This window comes from Hippoglossus stenolepis, chromosome 21 (genome assembly GCF_022539355.2).
Source record: "Hippoglossus stenolepis isolate QCI-W04-F060 chromosome 21, HSTE1.2, whole genome shotgun sequence".
Lineage (NCBI taxonomy): Eukaryota > Metazoa > Chordata > Actinopteri > Pleuronectiformes > Pleuronectidae > Hippoglossus > Hippoglossus stenolepis.
The window spans coordinates 15415754-15431161 of NC_061503.1; the positions used below are offsets into that span (position 1 = coordinate 15415754).

The following is a 15408-nucleotide window of genomic DNA, read 5'->3' on the forward strand; positions in this document are numbered from 1 at the left end:
TATTATTTAATATAAATATTGTTAATATTAACTATCAATATTTTATTTTGATAACCAAATTTATTGAATGCCGAAAGGCACACCATTTTATGTTATCACGTTTAATGCATTATTGCACAACAACATACACTGAAAATTCACAAAAACTGTATTCTTGTGTTTTTAAGGTGCTGACAAAGCTGGCTCAAGTCTGCGAGACCTTGAAACTCAAGTGGTAAACTGTGGGAGCGTTTCTGATTCAGACAACATTTGCACTTATGCCATAGAGGTAAAAACTAAAAGTTTCCCATCCACCTGAGTTTCTGAAATTGAATTGCTCTTCTCATCAGGGAAGAAGGTTTCAGATCAGGACCTGACTGATGTTGAATTCTCTTTTTCTCTTTGCAGGGGGATCAGGGGCGGCCTCTCGCTCTATAAATCAGACTCACTTGGTTCCAGGGGCTACGCTGTCACAATGAGGAATAAATCCGTATGGCAGATATTCAGTCATTTATAAACTCAAGATTCGTCATCGAAGGAGACAGTTGGTGATATGCCATCTCCTGCAACGTCTACAACAGCAAATGCAGCAGAAAAAGCATTTTCCTTGTTCTTTAGTTTTGATGTTTAATGATGTGGTATTTGTTGAAGCTGCGTGAAATAGTCCAATACTGTAAATGCACTGACAATACTCAGGTCAAACAAAAGAGAATACAACATGAGGCACTTCCAATCAAATGTTTATATACCTAACAGAAGGTATTTTACTGTAAGAAATCTGTAGACAAATTGTACTGCAAAATGCTAATTTTTTCAAAATGTGTTAATCCAGCTGAATGAGGTAGAGTATTTATTCTCTGTTCCATCAAACCATGCCTATTTTCTTTGAGTCACATTATAAAAGTCATATTGAGTCATGAAATAAATATTAATGAAGCATAAAACAAATGTTTATTTACGTTCATTCAGAAAAAAAAGCAATTCAGTTTAGCAAGAGAAGCTGCTCCTAAGCATATTTTAATGTAGCGGTTTTGATGATAAGCAGAAGCCAGCAGATCCAAGTGCATTGTGTTTTTTTCACTTCCACCTAAAAAACACAAAGGAGCACAGATAGTTTGCAGGAATAATAAACAAATTGGTGCGGCTTGATTGGATGTAAGAGGACTGTTGGGGCTTGGCAGTGGTATATCAATCCTCTCCGCCGCTCGCGCCACCCCAGCGCCGTGACTTATTGTTCTGCGTGGCTGCAGTCATTAGCCCCTGGTTCTGCTGCTTCTTCTGCCTCATTCATCATTTCTTTGTATTTACTCTTGAAAACCAGCCTGAGAGAAGAAAAGAAAGAAAGTGACATTAAAACACTTCGATCCTGCATTAAAGCTGCTTCATACATGAAGGGAAAGAAGAGAATAACTGCTGAATAGTTCAAAAATGAAAGGATAGTGTTCATTTACTTTTATTGGGGGTGGAACACCGTTCATTGACTCCATAAGGCTGTATAATAAACTAAAATAATGTATATATTTCGAGAGTCTCACCTTATACAGGCCAGCAGTGAGTAGAGCCAGCAGAGCTAACCCTCCCAGCGATCCCCCGACGATTTCTTTGGTGAAATCTGGTTGTGGATAAACTTCTATCTCGGCTTCAATCTGAGACATGAAATGACATGAAGGTGGATCAAAATCAAGCTTATTAGAAAGACAAGTAAAATAAATACAATGTGGAATCACCTTGTGAATCGGAGGCTTGTTATTAGACCCCGTAGAAAAGAAGATGTACTGGTTTGTGTCGTACTCCAGAGTAGCCGTGCTGGTCAAGAGGAATTTTGCAGAGTCGAGTCCAATCTGTTTAAAAAATGAAAGACTTCGTGATGAGAACGACGTTACCTTTGGTGACGTTCAATTTCTTTAGTAAATTACTGTAATTTTACCACTTTAGAATGAGCATCAGTTGTAAAATCATTGTTGTTCACAGTTTGAACAATCACAGTTGTTCAAAATGCATGTTACAATGTGACACATGCACATCAGTTACCTGCTCTATCCATCCTGAACTGATGTTGGCAGAGATTTTGTACTTTTTACTCTCCAGTCTTCCCATGAACCTACTGCACCTGAACACTCCGCACCTGGCTACAGAGCAGTCCTGTGGGTGAGGAAGAGACGACAGAAGTTGTAATACTGTGTAAGTACTTCAATCCCCAATTGTAGATAGTATACTCACCACTACATTATTCTCCTTTATCATAGCAACAAAGTCTGTGATAGCACGTTTCGGCCTGCTTCGCAGTCTGGAATGGAATAGAACAGGTTTGCGTCAGTTTAACAGACGACCAGATGTGGTTCTCATGTGACCACGTCCCTCCCGTTCTTGAGGCTGCAACAGCGACATGAGAGACTTTTCTGGGATCAGTAACGTCACCTGCAAACTGCTCGAATCCACCCAGATGTCTTTATCGCCGAGCTTGACAGGCACCTTGATCACCACCGTGAAGTTCAGCGCCCTGATGTTGTTTGTGACCTGTCAGAAGAGGAGAAAAGGAAAGGATTGATCTGAAGAGGCTGAGCAAGCATCAGGATCCAGATGATGAACAAGAGCAAACTCACAAGATGATTATGTTTTCATCAGGGTTTGTTTGATATTTAGAAGGATTACGCAAGAAAAGAGAAAGAAGCTTGGTGAAAGGATCCATTAAATTTTGATGTGTATACTTTTTTAATCTTTAAAATTGCAATATTTTCTACATTTTCCTTATTTTCATGGATCTTGAAACTAAACCAGGCATGTTTAGGGGGCTGATATTGATGAGCGTGTGTAATTTGGTGCAGATCTAGTTAAAACATCTAGGATCTAGTGAATTTAAATTTGGTTTGATAAGGGGACAGTTGGGCCTCAGCGAAGGATATGATCATGTGAGGAGATACTTTACCACAATTGACTGCTTGTGAGGTTTCAGCACATCGTTCTTTCCAGATGTGAAGTTGTTGTAGCTGAGGGAGCTGAAACAGATGTTTTAATTTCAGGTAATAGAGTGTACACTTTGAAGTGATTTCTTTGACTAACACAGGAAATAAAAACACCAAACCTTTCAATCGTGACCAAAATGCTGTACTTCACGTCCAACCATTTCATTTGGTAAAGTTCACTTGAAGTGGAATGTTCCTGATTCTCACTAAAAGAGAGAAGTGAAATTAACTCTGTGAATTATGTATTAGTGATGTAATATGAATATTAAACATTATAGACAGGCACAGTACCTGGAAGCATTTGCAGAGATAAAAATCTTCCTGTCAAATCGTCTGTTGCTTTCGATCCCATAGGATGTGTGAACAAAGCCTGTAATGAAAGAGGGGTGAGATTGTCTCTGCGTTTTGCTGCAGCAATGGGAAGAGATGTACTGTTTACAACAACACAAACCTCAGTGTCGCTTCTTGAAAACAAGCAGCAATAGTGCAGGTTGTCATTCCTCGTGATAAGCCATCTTCACTGTCCAAGGAGTTGCACTCGATTCTTCCCTTCATTAAAAGGCAATCAATGAAACAACAGCACATTTAAAGCTGAATTGCTGTGTGAGCGGTAGACTGTATCTGTAAATCAGCAATGTGTCTCCACTTCCTCCCGTGAATGAGCCTTAAATACCCTGAACCTAAAAGTAAGGGTGCTGCCATCTTTATATTTTGGCATAATTTTGAGAATAGCCAGTCTGCGCAGTTTAGATGTTTTGTTGTGAATCAAGACCGATACACACGGTCAAGAAATCCATTATAACAGATCAGATGCTAATGGTTTACGGCTAATTTTTGCTCAATGCTAGATATGTATACGTAAAATGGAGCCTTGTCCGTATTCTGCATTCATTTAATCTTTATTTCGTTTTTGTGCACATCTTCTGAAGGTTTATGGATATTGATAAAACAGACAAAATGGAGCAGTACCACCGGTAATCATAGGGGGCAATGTAGCCAATCGTTTAAGCGAGACAGGACATGAGGAAGACATTTCAGCAATGGCGGAACTTTGTGAGGAGAGATTTGAAACTCTTGACTCGGTGCTGCCCTCTAGTGGATGTACAGCTTAACAACCATACCAATGTAAACGACGCATTGGAAGTATGTCGGCAGTGACCGTTAAACGAATGAGCCCTTACCTGCAAACCTGTGAACTTCCTGTAGGAGAGCCCAGCTGGGTACGTAAGTTTCACGTAGCTGTTGTAGGAGTCTTCGTCTCGGTTCTCCACTGATACTGTGACGTCCAACAGTTCATCAATGCCCACCTTCAACTCTGAGGAGCTGACAGAGAAAAGGGAAGGTGAAGGCACAGAAAAACAATAATCTAATAGTCTCCTTTTGTGCTAGCAGCTCGGTGAGGCTGCACTTTATAGCGATCCCCTCAGCTAGATGCTCACAGTCTACTATGCCAGACATGTTCTTGTAGAGAAGAGAAATGTAAACTTGCCCACACCCATAGGTTGGGCTTCACTTTTGGTTCTCACCTGTTGAAGTTGAAATCCACTTTCAGGTTATCTACACACTTGTTGTCAGTGCCACAGTTGATCTCAAATTTCAACTGTGGAAGAGAGCATGAAGAAAAACATGACAATGACAAGAATTCATAAAAGTTCAAATTAAAGCTGTTCACTTACTCACTCTGTTCAGTTAAATCGACATTTATTGCAAGTTTGTTTAAAGGTCACTTACAGAATGATAAGTGGTAGTTTGAGCCTGCTGGGCCAGACTTGGTTTAAGGTTTGTAGTAGAGGGAATACCGTCAAAGGTGAATCTGAGCTCATTTCTAAGTACATTGAGAGCATCCTGAGGACAAGCCTGCGAGAGGAGGGCACAGTTGGGAAATACCGTTAGTTTGAACTCCGTGAGTTTGTTTTGTTTTGTTTTTCAGACGGAAACCTCTTTGGGTTGTGATATAATCTGATGTTAACAACTCACCTGAATAAAGAATTTCACTGGGAAGCATTTTGGCCTTTGTAAGTCAACTTCAATTGACCCGGTCTTCTCTCGTTGTTTGTCCTTGATGTAAGCTCTGTTGTTTGGGACCTTGCGGGTGGCATCCAGTGTTAAAGTATAATTGATCTTTGCTCCAGCTGGAATGAATGACGGTTGAATCTACATATTACTCATGTACACGGACATGTATTTCAACAGATAGACAGTGGCTCTGTGGTTCAAGAAAAGTGAGAGGAATGAGTAACCTGTGGAAACTGTAGAAAGTTTGGTCATGGTAAAGCAGATTTCAGCTGTGTTCTCCAGTGGGTTCTGGCAGTTTGGGTTTTTTGTAGGGACCTGGTCTGGGTTGAACGACATCGTAGCCTCTACCATTACCACAGGCTTTGACCTGGGAATGGATAGAGCAGGAAAAAATGAGGACCACCATGTTTTCATAGCATCAAATCAACAAAATATTAAAAACGAACACTTGGAAAAACATCAGTGTGATAAGATCTAACGAATAACGTGAGAAAACATTATTTGACGTGCACTCTGACTGTTTAATTTGGGCCATGTCCTATCAACGAACATGGAGGAGTAGGTGAACTAATTTCAAGACAAAAATAAATCTGATTGACAAGAGCTGTGACACTGTTGAGACAAAAAAAGTTTGTAAACTTTTCAAGTAAAGGTTTATGACATATACTGCATCCAGCCACCAGGTGGTAATCAAGAAGCTTTGGCTTCACTTTTGGGAGCTAACAAACCTTCAATCTATACAGTCTATGCTATAAATTATATTTTTATATAATTGTAAGCTTATAAATTATAAGTTTACAAATGAACAAAATTAGTAGGTTAACAAAGGACTGTTATAATGACAGACAGTAGAATCTTGTACAAACCTGAGTAAGACAACTGTGCCCTTTGACCCCACTGCTAAGTCAGGCAGACTGTCGCCACTGCGGTCAAAAGACGAGTCACTGATTGACATACCGAAGAACCTAAGTTGTTGCCGGACTTCAGAGGCAGCAATTTTCTGTGGAATTTAAGTATTTTAGATAAAATATGTTAATCTATCGAAAAGAATTAGGCCTCACAGACTGAATTTGTTACAGTCCCACTTAATTCCCCTTAAACTCTTCTTTGTTCTTCATAATAACATATTCAAAAGGTTTGACATGAAAAAATTCCCCTCACGGCCTTGAAACAACTTAACTCTACACCTTATGGCCCAGGCCCTGCCCCCAATATCCCAACCCTCACAGCGCCACCTGCAGGTGAAGAGCCTTTTTCAGCTGCTTGGCCCCACCCACAAGTTGACAGTACTGGTTTCTTAGGTTTGTGACATCACAAACCCCGGCTGTATCCATATTTTTCTAACTGGCATTTGTTTACTGCAGCTTTATGGTGGAAAAACTCTTGTCTTCGATCATGTCAAACCCTGACATATGAATATGTTTTTATGATTTTCACCCGAGGGGGACATTGAATTTTTTTTTGAGCCTACTCACCTGTGAGTAAGTCGAACTGACTCTGCTTCCTCCTTCGCCGTGGAATATGTAGATGCTGCCTTGACCACCGTTCTCCAGAGGTGCACCAACTGCCACCTCCCTGAGGTCATCTGCGTTGAGATCAGGCAGCACAGCGAGAGAAGAGCCAAACCTCGCCTGGTCGGACTCATCCCCTCTCAGCACTAACGGAGATTCGAAGTGACACTCGACCCTCTGTTCAAAATATATGGAGGAGAGTCAACGTTTGCCTGGATGTTAAGAAAAAAAAATTAATTTAATGGCACTAGAAGAAATGGTCACTTACCAAATGAGCTAAACCGCAAACGTAAACTCTTCCCTCTCTATCAGCTTCCTTGTACATAGGGGCAGATATGAGGATTAGGTCAGTGTATCCGTCATTGTTCACATCCATGGCACGAACCTCTGCCCCAAAATATCCACCAGTCTGAAACTGTTTAAGAAACAAGAAGAAAACAAGACTGTTTGTTCCAGATCTATGTACACGTTTATTGTCTATATATCCGATCAGAAACCACGCACCTGCCAGTCAAAGGGATCAATCTTTTGATTGATCTGTTCATGAACTGCCATCACAAGTCCTCTGTGTTGATATCTCGGAGCGCCAACAATTGTCAATTGGCCTTGTCTGGTTTTCGCGATAGTCATGGAGTAACCTGAAATTTAAGAGTCAAAGCAAATAAATTGAAACATCCAAAGGTTTAGCTACACTTGACAAAAGAGTCATTTATAAAAACTAACTAACTTTAGTAGTGGGTGTAGTGTTTTTCTTTTCTTTGAAGGGTTTCTAATTTACCTTTAAATGTAACTTTGGTGATTTTTGGAGCTTCATGTATGACATGTGAACATGTTTTACTCACATGACCCTTGCATGTACAGTACTTTCTGACTCCTTGTTTTTCATTTGCCTTTTTACCTTTTTTTGCTCAATTCGTGTCGTTAGCGTTGGAGGGAGGGTTACAGTAGAAAAGTACTAATCACGTGTGTATTAGTTTGTTATTACTGTAAAATTCTTACCCAGATAACTGTCTTGTTCCATGAACAAAGGCTCATATGAACTCAGCTTCTGGCCTGATAATGTGTATTCCATGTAGCCTCCTTTCCACTGGTTGGCGCCAACAGTGCCCATTTGAATTCCCTGTAATTCAGAACCACAATCAGCCCACAAAAGCGAAAGTTAAATGCATTATAGAATCAAAATATGTTGCCTGTGTGTAGCCTTTCTATCACAAAGGCAGGTGTCGGTGTCTTTGATTATTATTACCCCTGGCACATAAGCCACACTGAATCCCGCCTGAGCCATTTCCATTTTCAGTGTCTCTCCAGTGGACTGAGATCCTGAAACAGCAAAAGAAATGAGCACTGAGCTGAATCCCACAGTTACATACCCGCTGTTGTTGAATGGATTTACAGTGGCAAGCTCGTTAAAACAAGTTCAACTTATTTTAATACAATTATTATTTCAGTGTTTGAAAACATAACATAAGAACTGGATGTGCATCATGAAAGGAGCTCAATAAACAACATCAACGCTAATATTTGTCAACTGAGAATGTAAATGGGATTTTAAGCTGTAAGTTTACATCCGTACCCTCAATAGAGAAGATTTTGTCCTGCAAATTCTTCGTTATTGCATCAAGTGCGTTAAAGCTCCCTACTCGAAACACGTGATTTGTCGAGAGCGAAGATGCAATAGAGTCCAGTTCCTGTTTCGCCTCTGGGGTAGAGAACGCTCCCCCCACCTAGAGGCATGTTGAGAAAATAGTTTTAATGCTGTTCAACAGAGTTGATTTTTTTACTCGTTCATAGATAGTTTATCCACCTGCACTCATCACGAAACCAGAGTTAAAAAGTAAGGTATTTATGTAAAAAAATTCAGAGAAGGTAAATAAGAGAGTAATTCATTTAATACAAAAATAACAAAGAATGAAAAGATATATCTGTAAAAAAGACAAATTAAGAGGGAGCTTAATAAGTAAAATTCAATGAAAAGTCTGACTAAAAAGGTAGGTCTTGAGTTTGATATCCACATAAATAGGTTTAAGAGATTTTTAAACCAATAAACTTTTTTCAAAATCAATTCTGAAGGCAGCAAGAGCAGAGATTTTAAAAATTGGTGTTAATGAGATGTGGTGAAGGATTGTAAACTTCTTATTTATGAACTTTCACTTAAAATTCACAGGGTAGTATCATGTAACTGTATGTCTGCATGTATGGTAAAAACACAAACAATGCCTTTTTTGGAAAACACATTTTGCTCATTGGAATGAACTGAACTTACCCCAATAGCAAATCGAACAATCTTTGCATTCTCAGCTAAGCTTATTGCATATGGCAAGTTATGTCTGTCAGTAGATTCTCCATCAGTAATGACGATCAGGATCTTCTTCACGTTTGGTCTAGAACCTCCTGCTGATGTGAAAACATTTTGGCTGCCAAAACAAAAACAATATCATTTCAATACGCGTTTGTCCAGTTCTTTGGTCAATAACATAACATAACAATTTCATCTCTGGAAATCTGCATTTTATTTATGTTTGAAAATATGTTCATTATGCAACTGACTTCATTTCCCACATTTAGCTTTACCAGTTATCCAAGAATATAAATCTATTATGTAGGGCTGGGAAATTAAACAATATCAATAATTATTGCAATATAATTTCCATCAATAGCAATATAACAAATGTTCAGTCACTATATTGCTTATACATTGTGCAAATTGAGGAGGTATAACACATACGTTCAAAAATGTTGTGTTGTTTATCAAGTTTGTTTAAAACCACAACCCTCTCTTAGGAGCAAAAAACTGTTTTTACTCTTAACAGAAATTAAAATGTGACATTTATTGTGATAATTATCGATATTGATGTGGAAAGTTTGGTATAACTTTTTGTCATATTGTCAAGCCCTATTTTTATGTCTAGCTCAGTTTGGGGTTTGTCTCGTCCACTGCACGGTAGACAAACTACACACACAACACCACAAACTACACCCTCAAAAGTGTGTTAACTGCTACTGTGTCAAAAATTAAACCACCATTTCATATACATTATCACATCAGCATTACATCAGCACCTACACCACATCTGCGATGGCACTAGCTGTGTTAGTTGTGCTGCCTTTTTGTTTTATTCCATTGATTTTCGACTGCCATCGTCCAGATGAGAAAAAGTCACGAAAGTTCAATTCAACAGTGACATCATAAGAGAACTGTACAACAGCAAACTGCAAAGAGAGAAGAAGAAGAATACAAATAATATCTAACAGTCATGGAGGCAGTGACAAACTGTAGAATTTGATCTTTCAGTGAATTATCTGAGTGTGTAATAGTTTAAGTGGCAGGAGAAACATCGTCTCAAACACACTGTGTATCTTTTCCACAAATGGGCGTGCATCAGCTTTCACAAATGTCTCATTGTTTGAAAATCTCCATAGTTTACGCTGCCTGAACTATCCAAGAGAAAAGCAATATCTGCTTGCCTGCACTCTGTCAAAAGACATCGGCCAGAATCTGAATCATTTGTTAAAATCCACATAGCACATCTTTGACAAAAATCTATTTGATGTGTACTTTGTCCTGTCTGTTAACATGGAGGAGGCAGGGTTTATGAGCTACACTGCAGCCATCTAGTCCGCCCCTCTGAACGTCATTTCCAACAGCTTAGCAAACTGAGACTATTTGACTTAAACTACTCCTCACTTCAAATGAGATAAAAAATAATCTAACAAAAAAGCAAGAAAACATTGGTGAGCATGAATGAATGTGTTCAGAGGAAAAGTTTACAATAAGTGAATGAAGAACTCTTCACTAAATAACACCACGGATGGGGAATGTGTTTCTGTTCTGCTTCGTCGTGGACGTTTTCAGCGATGTTGGCTGATTCTTCGCTTTCTTCCATGTTGTCACTCCTCGTCTCGGCCAAATGTGCCGTGCCTCCTCTCCGCGGTTGAGTCTCCCTCTCTTGTCTGTTTTGTCTTGATACGTCTTTTTTTTACATTGTGTTACGTATGTCATGCATGATATTGCACTGATAGATATACAACAAGGAGTCATCTTTTCTGTGTTATTGTCTATTGAGGTTGAAATCTGAAGGTCTCCAGAAGGTCGGCGGTTCGATCCAAGTCTTCCCTGCATTCCAAAGTGTCCTTGGACAAGATACGGATACTGAAACCCTCATAGAAAGAGTCCTGCCCATAGATGCACTGTATGAATGTCTGTGCATAAACTTTACTGTAAAGCGCTTTGAGTGGTCATGTATATAAGAACACAGACATAATTCCCCACAAATAAATGAAGACAGTAGAAAGTACGGATATTTGTATGAAACCCTAATACAAATAACCCTAACCCTGAAGTCAAAAGTCATCAGAAAAAAACTACTCAACTAAAGAACAGATGCTTGAAAGATCCACTTAAGTCCAGTGACACAGTACTTGTACTTTTTCTTGAGTAGTGGCAATATCAGCAGGTAATTCCCACCGTTACCTGTATCATGGGACATTTTCACAAACTCACCTGGAGAGGACGGCGGCACCGCGGATCCAAACCGATCAAACCGGTCAATCTGGAAGCATGCGCCGCTGTACATGGTGATACTTTTGCAATCCTTTGGGATGGTTGGGCCACATGCCTGAAAAGAGACGAGATCATATCATCCTGATGAATTAGCGGACTATTTGATTGTGTAGTCATTTCTAAAACAACTGCTTGCTGCAAGGCTACAAGAAAGTGATAAGAAGTGAATAAATCCTGCTACTGAATTGGACTTTGACTGATCTCTATATTGATTTTAATCATGTCTTGAAATCTGTGAAGTTTAACAACTCACCATAGTGCTTCGCGGAGATGGGGTCATTCACATTGTCAAACCAAGGGACATGTTGACTGCAAATTCTGGCGCTGAATAGAAAACATTGAACACTTGTGTTATGATGCTCATATGATACTAATGCTGGTGTCAAAATACCTGTTTCTGGTCTTTCTGAGACGTTAACAGCCGCCTACCTTCAAATGGCAGAGACTTCGCAGGTTGTAGTGCACTTGTATATTTTCCCTCCCAATTGTGAATACTGTTCAAGGGGAGCGCTGATGAGCACGGCTGAGAAATAAAACCCAGAGAAATATGTACAATCTGTCTCGCCACACGGCAGCTGTTTTCTTCATCAAGAAATGCCATATGTTATTGCAGCTGTGAGGCGTATGACTGACTTAATCTGACTGTCTTTGCACCACCTGCAGCATAAACCTCTGCGACCTGTTGTCCCAGGATTTCCAAGCCAGCGCCGAGTATTGAAACATAGAGTCATTCAACACTGAGAAACGCAGAAATGATAAGATCAGAATCATATTTGATGAAGTGTTATAACAACTTTAAAACTCATCAGAATTTTAGTCTCTAGGAAAATCTATAGACTCCATGTGTGGCATTCAGTTTGTGTTTGGTTTACAATGGTGTGAACTGAGGGTTACCACATTGTCTGTTTGGATAACACCACTAGGGGGCACCAAAGTCAGAGCATTTCAAACTCCTAGACTCACTTAAATTTGGTACATCAAACAGGTGTCCCATCAATACGTCACTGTTTTATCTTTCGTGGGCTGGACGTTGTGTTTCATGAACAGTCTTTGCTGCAGAGTGAAGTTAGAAAACTATGTGTTCATTCCACCTGGTTTATCTGCGGTGAAGATTCTTCATAAAATGAAACTGAGTTTGTGTTTTTTTACTGTTCACGTCTGTGACAGATGTTTGTAAGAACATGCAATTTAAACATTCATGAGACAGCTACTACCTCTTTGTTAACTTCTGAGTAATTTGTAAAAGCAGAAACAGTTTTTCACCATCAAATACTGATAGTGTTGTGCTTCACATGGAAACAAGCACGACTTCCTTCTACACGTGCTATTATTGTACATTGATATGTCTTTTTCCTTTTTTGGATTCTCCACAAATGGTCAACATGATACGAACTCTTCAACCGTCTGACAAATGATTTTCTCATGGTGAACAGCAGGAGAACAGATGACGTTGAACCTCACGTGTCTGATGTCTGTGACTTTTACGATATTTTGGTATCTTGTACGTTTTGAACATCATGTGTATATTTGCATAAATCTTGCATAAAAGTAAAACCTGTTCTGCTTTTCTGTCACCAGTGCTGCTTTTGTATTGCTTTTCATTTCTTCTGACACTCGCTGTATTTTAAGCCATTTAATAAACCAGCTTTATACTAACTTACACTGCAAACACATATAAGCACAATACATAGCACAAAATAGATGTGGGAGATAGATAAGTAGAATGCTCTACAAGTCATTTAGGCAAACGCACATTACATGACTTTTTATAGCTTTACAGCTTTTTTGCAGCCAGCTTCTTTTATGGTCAATTTCTAAATGTAAAACACCTCATTTTAATTCAAGATGTCTGCCTCTAAAGATTGAGGAGTCAGGGTGAGCAATGTCCCCAGTCTCCCTCTGCACAGGACGAGCAGATATAGATAATAACTGGGTGGTCCATGATAAGGTTTAGCCTCTTCTCATGTGTTCCTGTGGATTATTTTCCAGATTCCTGCCGAATTGATCTATTCATATAGCACCTGCACGCAGGTCATTTGAATGATAGATGCTGTTAAACAAACACAATGAATCAAATGGTCAAAACGATGTATCTACTCAGTATGAGCAGTTGAAATGGGATCAATATGGAGACTGGGGTCTGTCTGGGGTGTGGTCTATATTTTCTAAATGTTGTTATTATTGTTCATTCATCCTTTAGCTCTGGTGGTTTTTAAAACAAGGCAAATACTAGCATTTCTGCAGGAACACTTTAAATGTCACTAAACAAAATAGATTACATTGTTACTGCCTCACAAATATATAGAAAAACTTTTTCTACATCTGTAGGGATGGTGTATTATTTTATTTTAAAAAAAAGACAATGTAAGAGAAAAACCTGCAAGTTTTCTTACCTGACATGAATACTGCAGCAGCAAATATCCAGGCCATTGTGTTATCCTGTCGGAAAAATGCATAAAGTGCGATGGTTTGCTCACATGAATGTATGTGGAAGAGAGGTGACTATTTCTATTACTGCGTGTGCAGAAATCGTGAAAGGACTGCTTAAAAGTTATGTGAGAGAACTCGAAGTAGGTGGGGTCACAATACTAACCCTTTCTGTTTAATGTGGGCTATAGTCACAATATGTCATCACTTGCAGGAAGCACAGGCAGCTTTTTATTATGATTCAAGAGATTAAGAACATGTTTCAAAAAGACACCAGAATAAAACCTTAACTTCAGCTCTTGTTGGCTGTTGTGGCACTTTTTGCTGGAAAAGGGGAAGTGGATGCAGACACAGATGTGAAGGAGTTTTATTTATACCAAAAATCTATAAAGTCACTTTAAATTCAAGGTTACATCCACAGCAGTAAGAAAACATCAGGATTTATTTCTATAGTGTGGTGGAAAATTCCACTGACCAGGTGTCATCACTGCTGTGATACTGTCTACCTGACAGGATGGAACCCTTATTTGGTGGTGTCTCACAGCTATGACCTTGCTAAACAGGGTGTATGCCCTTATTCGGTGATGTTTTCTTTCAACTGCTAAAGCAGAAAGACACAGATGATGATTTGCATTTTTTTTCATATTATGTTTTATGAAACGCCTTTTGTATAAGTTCTGGCTTTTGTGAACTTCCACTTTGAGCACCCGTGCTTGTTGTGTAACCTCTGCAGAGCTTACTATTAAAAAGACTCAAAGGCAACTCCAGTCTGAGAATTTCATTATTTCAAATCTCAAGATGAATTTCCATCACAATAGATTAAAATAAAAAAACAAATATACTTGTTTTGAGATGTATAGGATGTTGTCCTTTACTAATGCAAACTTGGGCAGTAAGGAAGTCAAATATCACGCAGCTCCATTTCTTCTTTTGCTGGACTTCCTCTGTCTCATCGCACCCCATTTGAGAGAAAGAGGTCGGCACTATGAGCGGGGAGAGTCAATATCTGTTGACTTTATTGCCTCAGAGAGAGAGGTTATGTTTTCGTTTATTTGTTTATTGTCAGTTAGGATTATGCAAAAAAAAACTGTGCTGACGGATTACCATAAAACCTCGTAGGGTCAAGAAGGAATCCATAAAATGTTGGTGTGGATATGGATCAGCTAGATATGCATTTTTCAATCAAGTTTTCATTGATTCCTACTCGTTTTCTTAATGATGAAAATAAGACATCTTTAAGGGACTTGATAACGGGCAATGTGTGATGTATATTAAAAATTACAAACAATGAAAGGGAAAAGAATTAGTTGACTGGATACATATTGCTCTCTTGTTGCTCAACTCATGAACATGCCTATTATAAAAACATAATTAAAAACTAGGATGCTGCCCAGGTAGAAGCTGTTGAGCCATTTTGCTACGCCTATCAAATTACTCCAGAATACGTTTTAATTTTCACCACTTTCTAAATTTTCCTCAAACTTGGTGCTTTGAGCATGTTAAAGCCCTCAAAAACCCAATTCATTTGGGTTAGAATAACAATAATCAGAATGAGAATAATCCTTACAATTTCAATCGGACGTAATTTACTTTTATTATTTACAAATATTTGCCATCGGACATGACTTTCTAAAGATGTGTTTTTATACTCCTTACAGCTCCAGTCCAAATGTTCTCGATTGGAGAGTGTTTCTTGGCCAGCGACTTGTGGTCAGTTCTGAAGAGTTTGAGAGTTCTGTGGGTGTTGTGAAGATTATCCTGAGCAAATTTACAGGCTCTAACATTGCTGTACTACAGCTGGAGAAACCCGTCAGCTACATAGATTATATCCAGCCTGTGTGTCTGATAAACACGAGAATGACAGATCCTCTCGTTGGCAGTCGATGGTGCCAGGCTGGGGGAAGGGCAGTAAGAATGGAGGTGAGGATCCTTCAAGCTATGTTACTGTTGT

At 39.1% G+C, this 15408-nt stretch overlaps 1 protein-coding gene across 1 annotated transcript in view; it reads right to left on the reverse strand.

Moving 5' to 3' along the window:
- Positions 1–1346: 1346 nt before the first annotated feature.
- LOC124851045 (integrin alpha-D-like) overlaps positions 1347–15408 on the reverse strand; it is a 47341-nt gene continuing 33279 nt past the window's right edge. Inside the window, 23 exon segments of the mRNA XM_047338461.1 lie at positions 1347–1625; positions 1707–1820; positions 2011–2121; positions 2200–2257; positions 2360–2496; positions 2906–2975; positions 3062–3148; positions 3234–3340; positions 3420–3491; positions 4124–4265; positions 4469–4542; positions 4674–4799; positions 4920–5074; positions 5183–5325; positions 5825–5958; positions 6434–6646; positions 6738–6884; positions 6974–7107; positions 7469–7589; positions 7716–7789; positions 8043–8193; positions 8733–8883; positions 9534–9679. Coding sequence (XP_047194417.1) covers positions 1362–1625; positions 1707–1820; positions 2011–2121; positions 2200–2257; positions 2360–2496; positions 2906–2975; positions 3062–3148; positions 3234–3340; positions 3420–3491; positions 4124–4265; positions 4469–4542; positions 4674–4799; positions 4920–5074; positions 5183–5325; positions 5825–5958; positions 6434–6646; positions 6738–6884; positions 6974–7107; positions 7469–7589; positions 7716–7789; positions 8043–8193; positions 8733–8883; positions 9534–9679 — 2931 coding nt within the window. The 3' untranslated portion in view covers positions 1347–1361.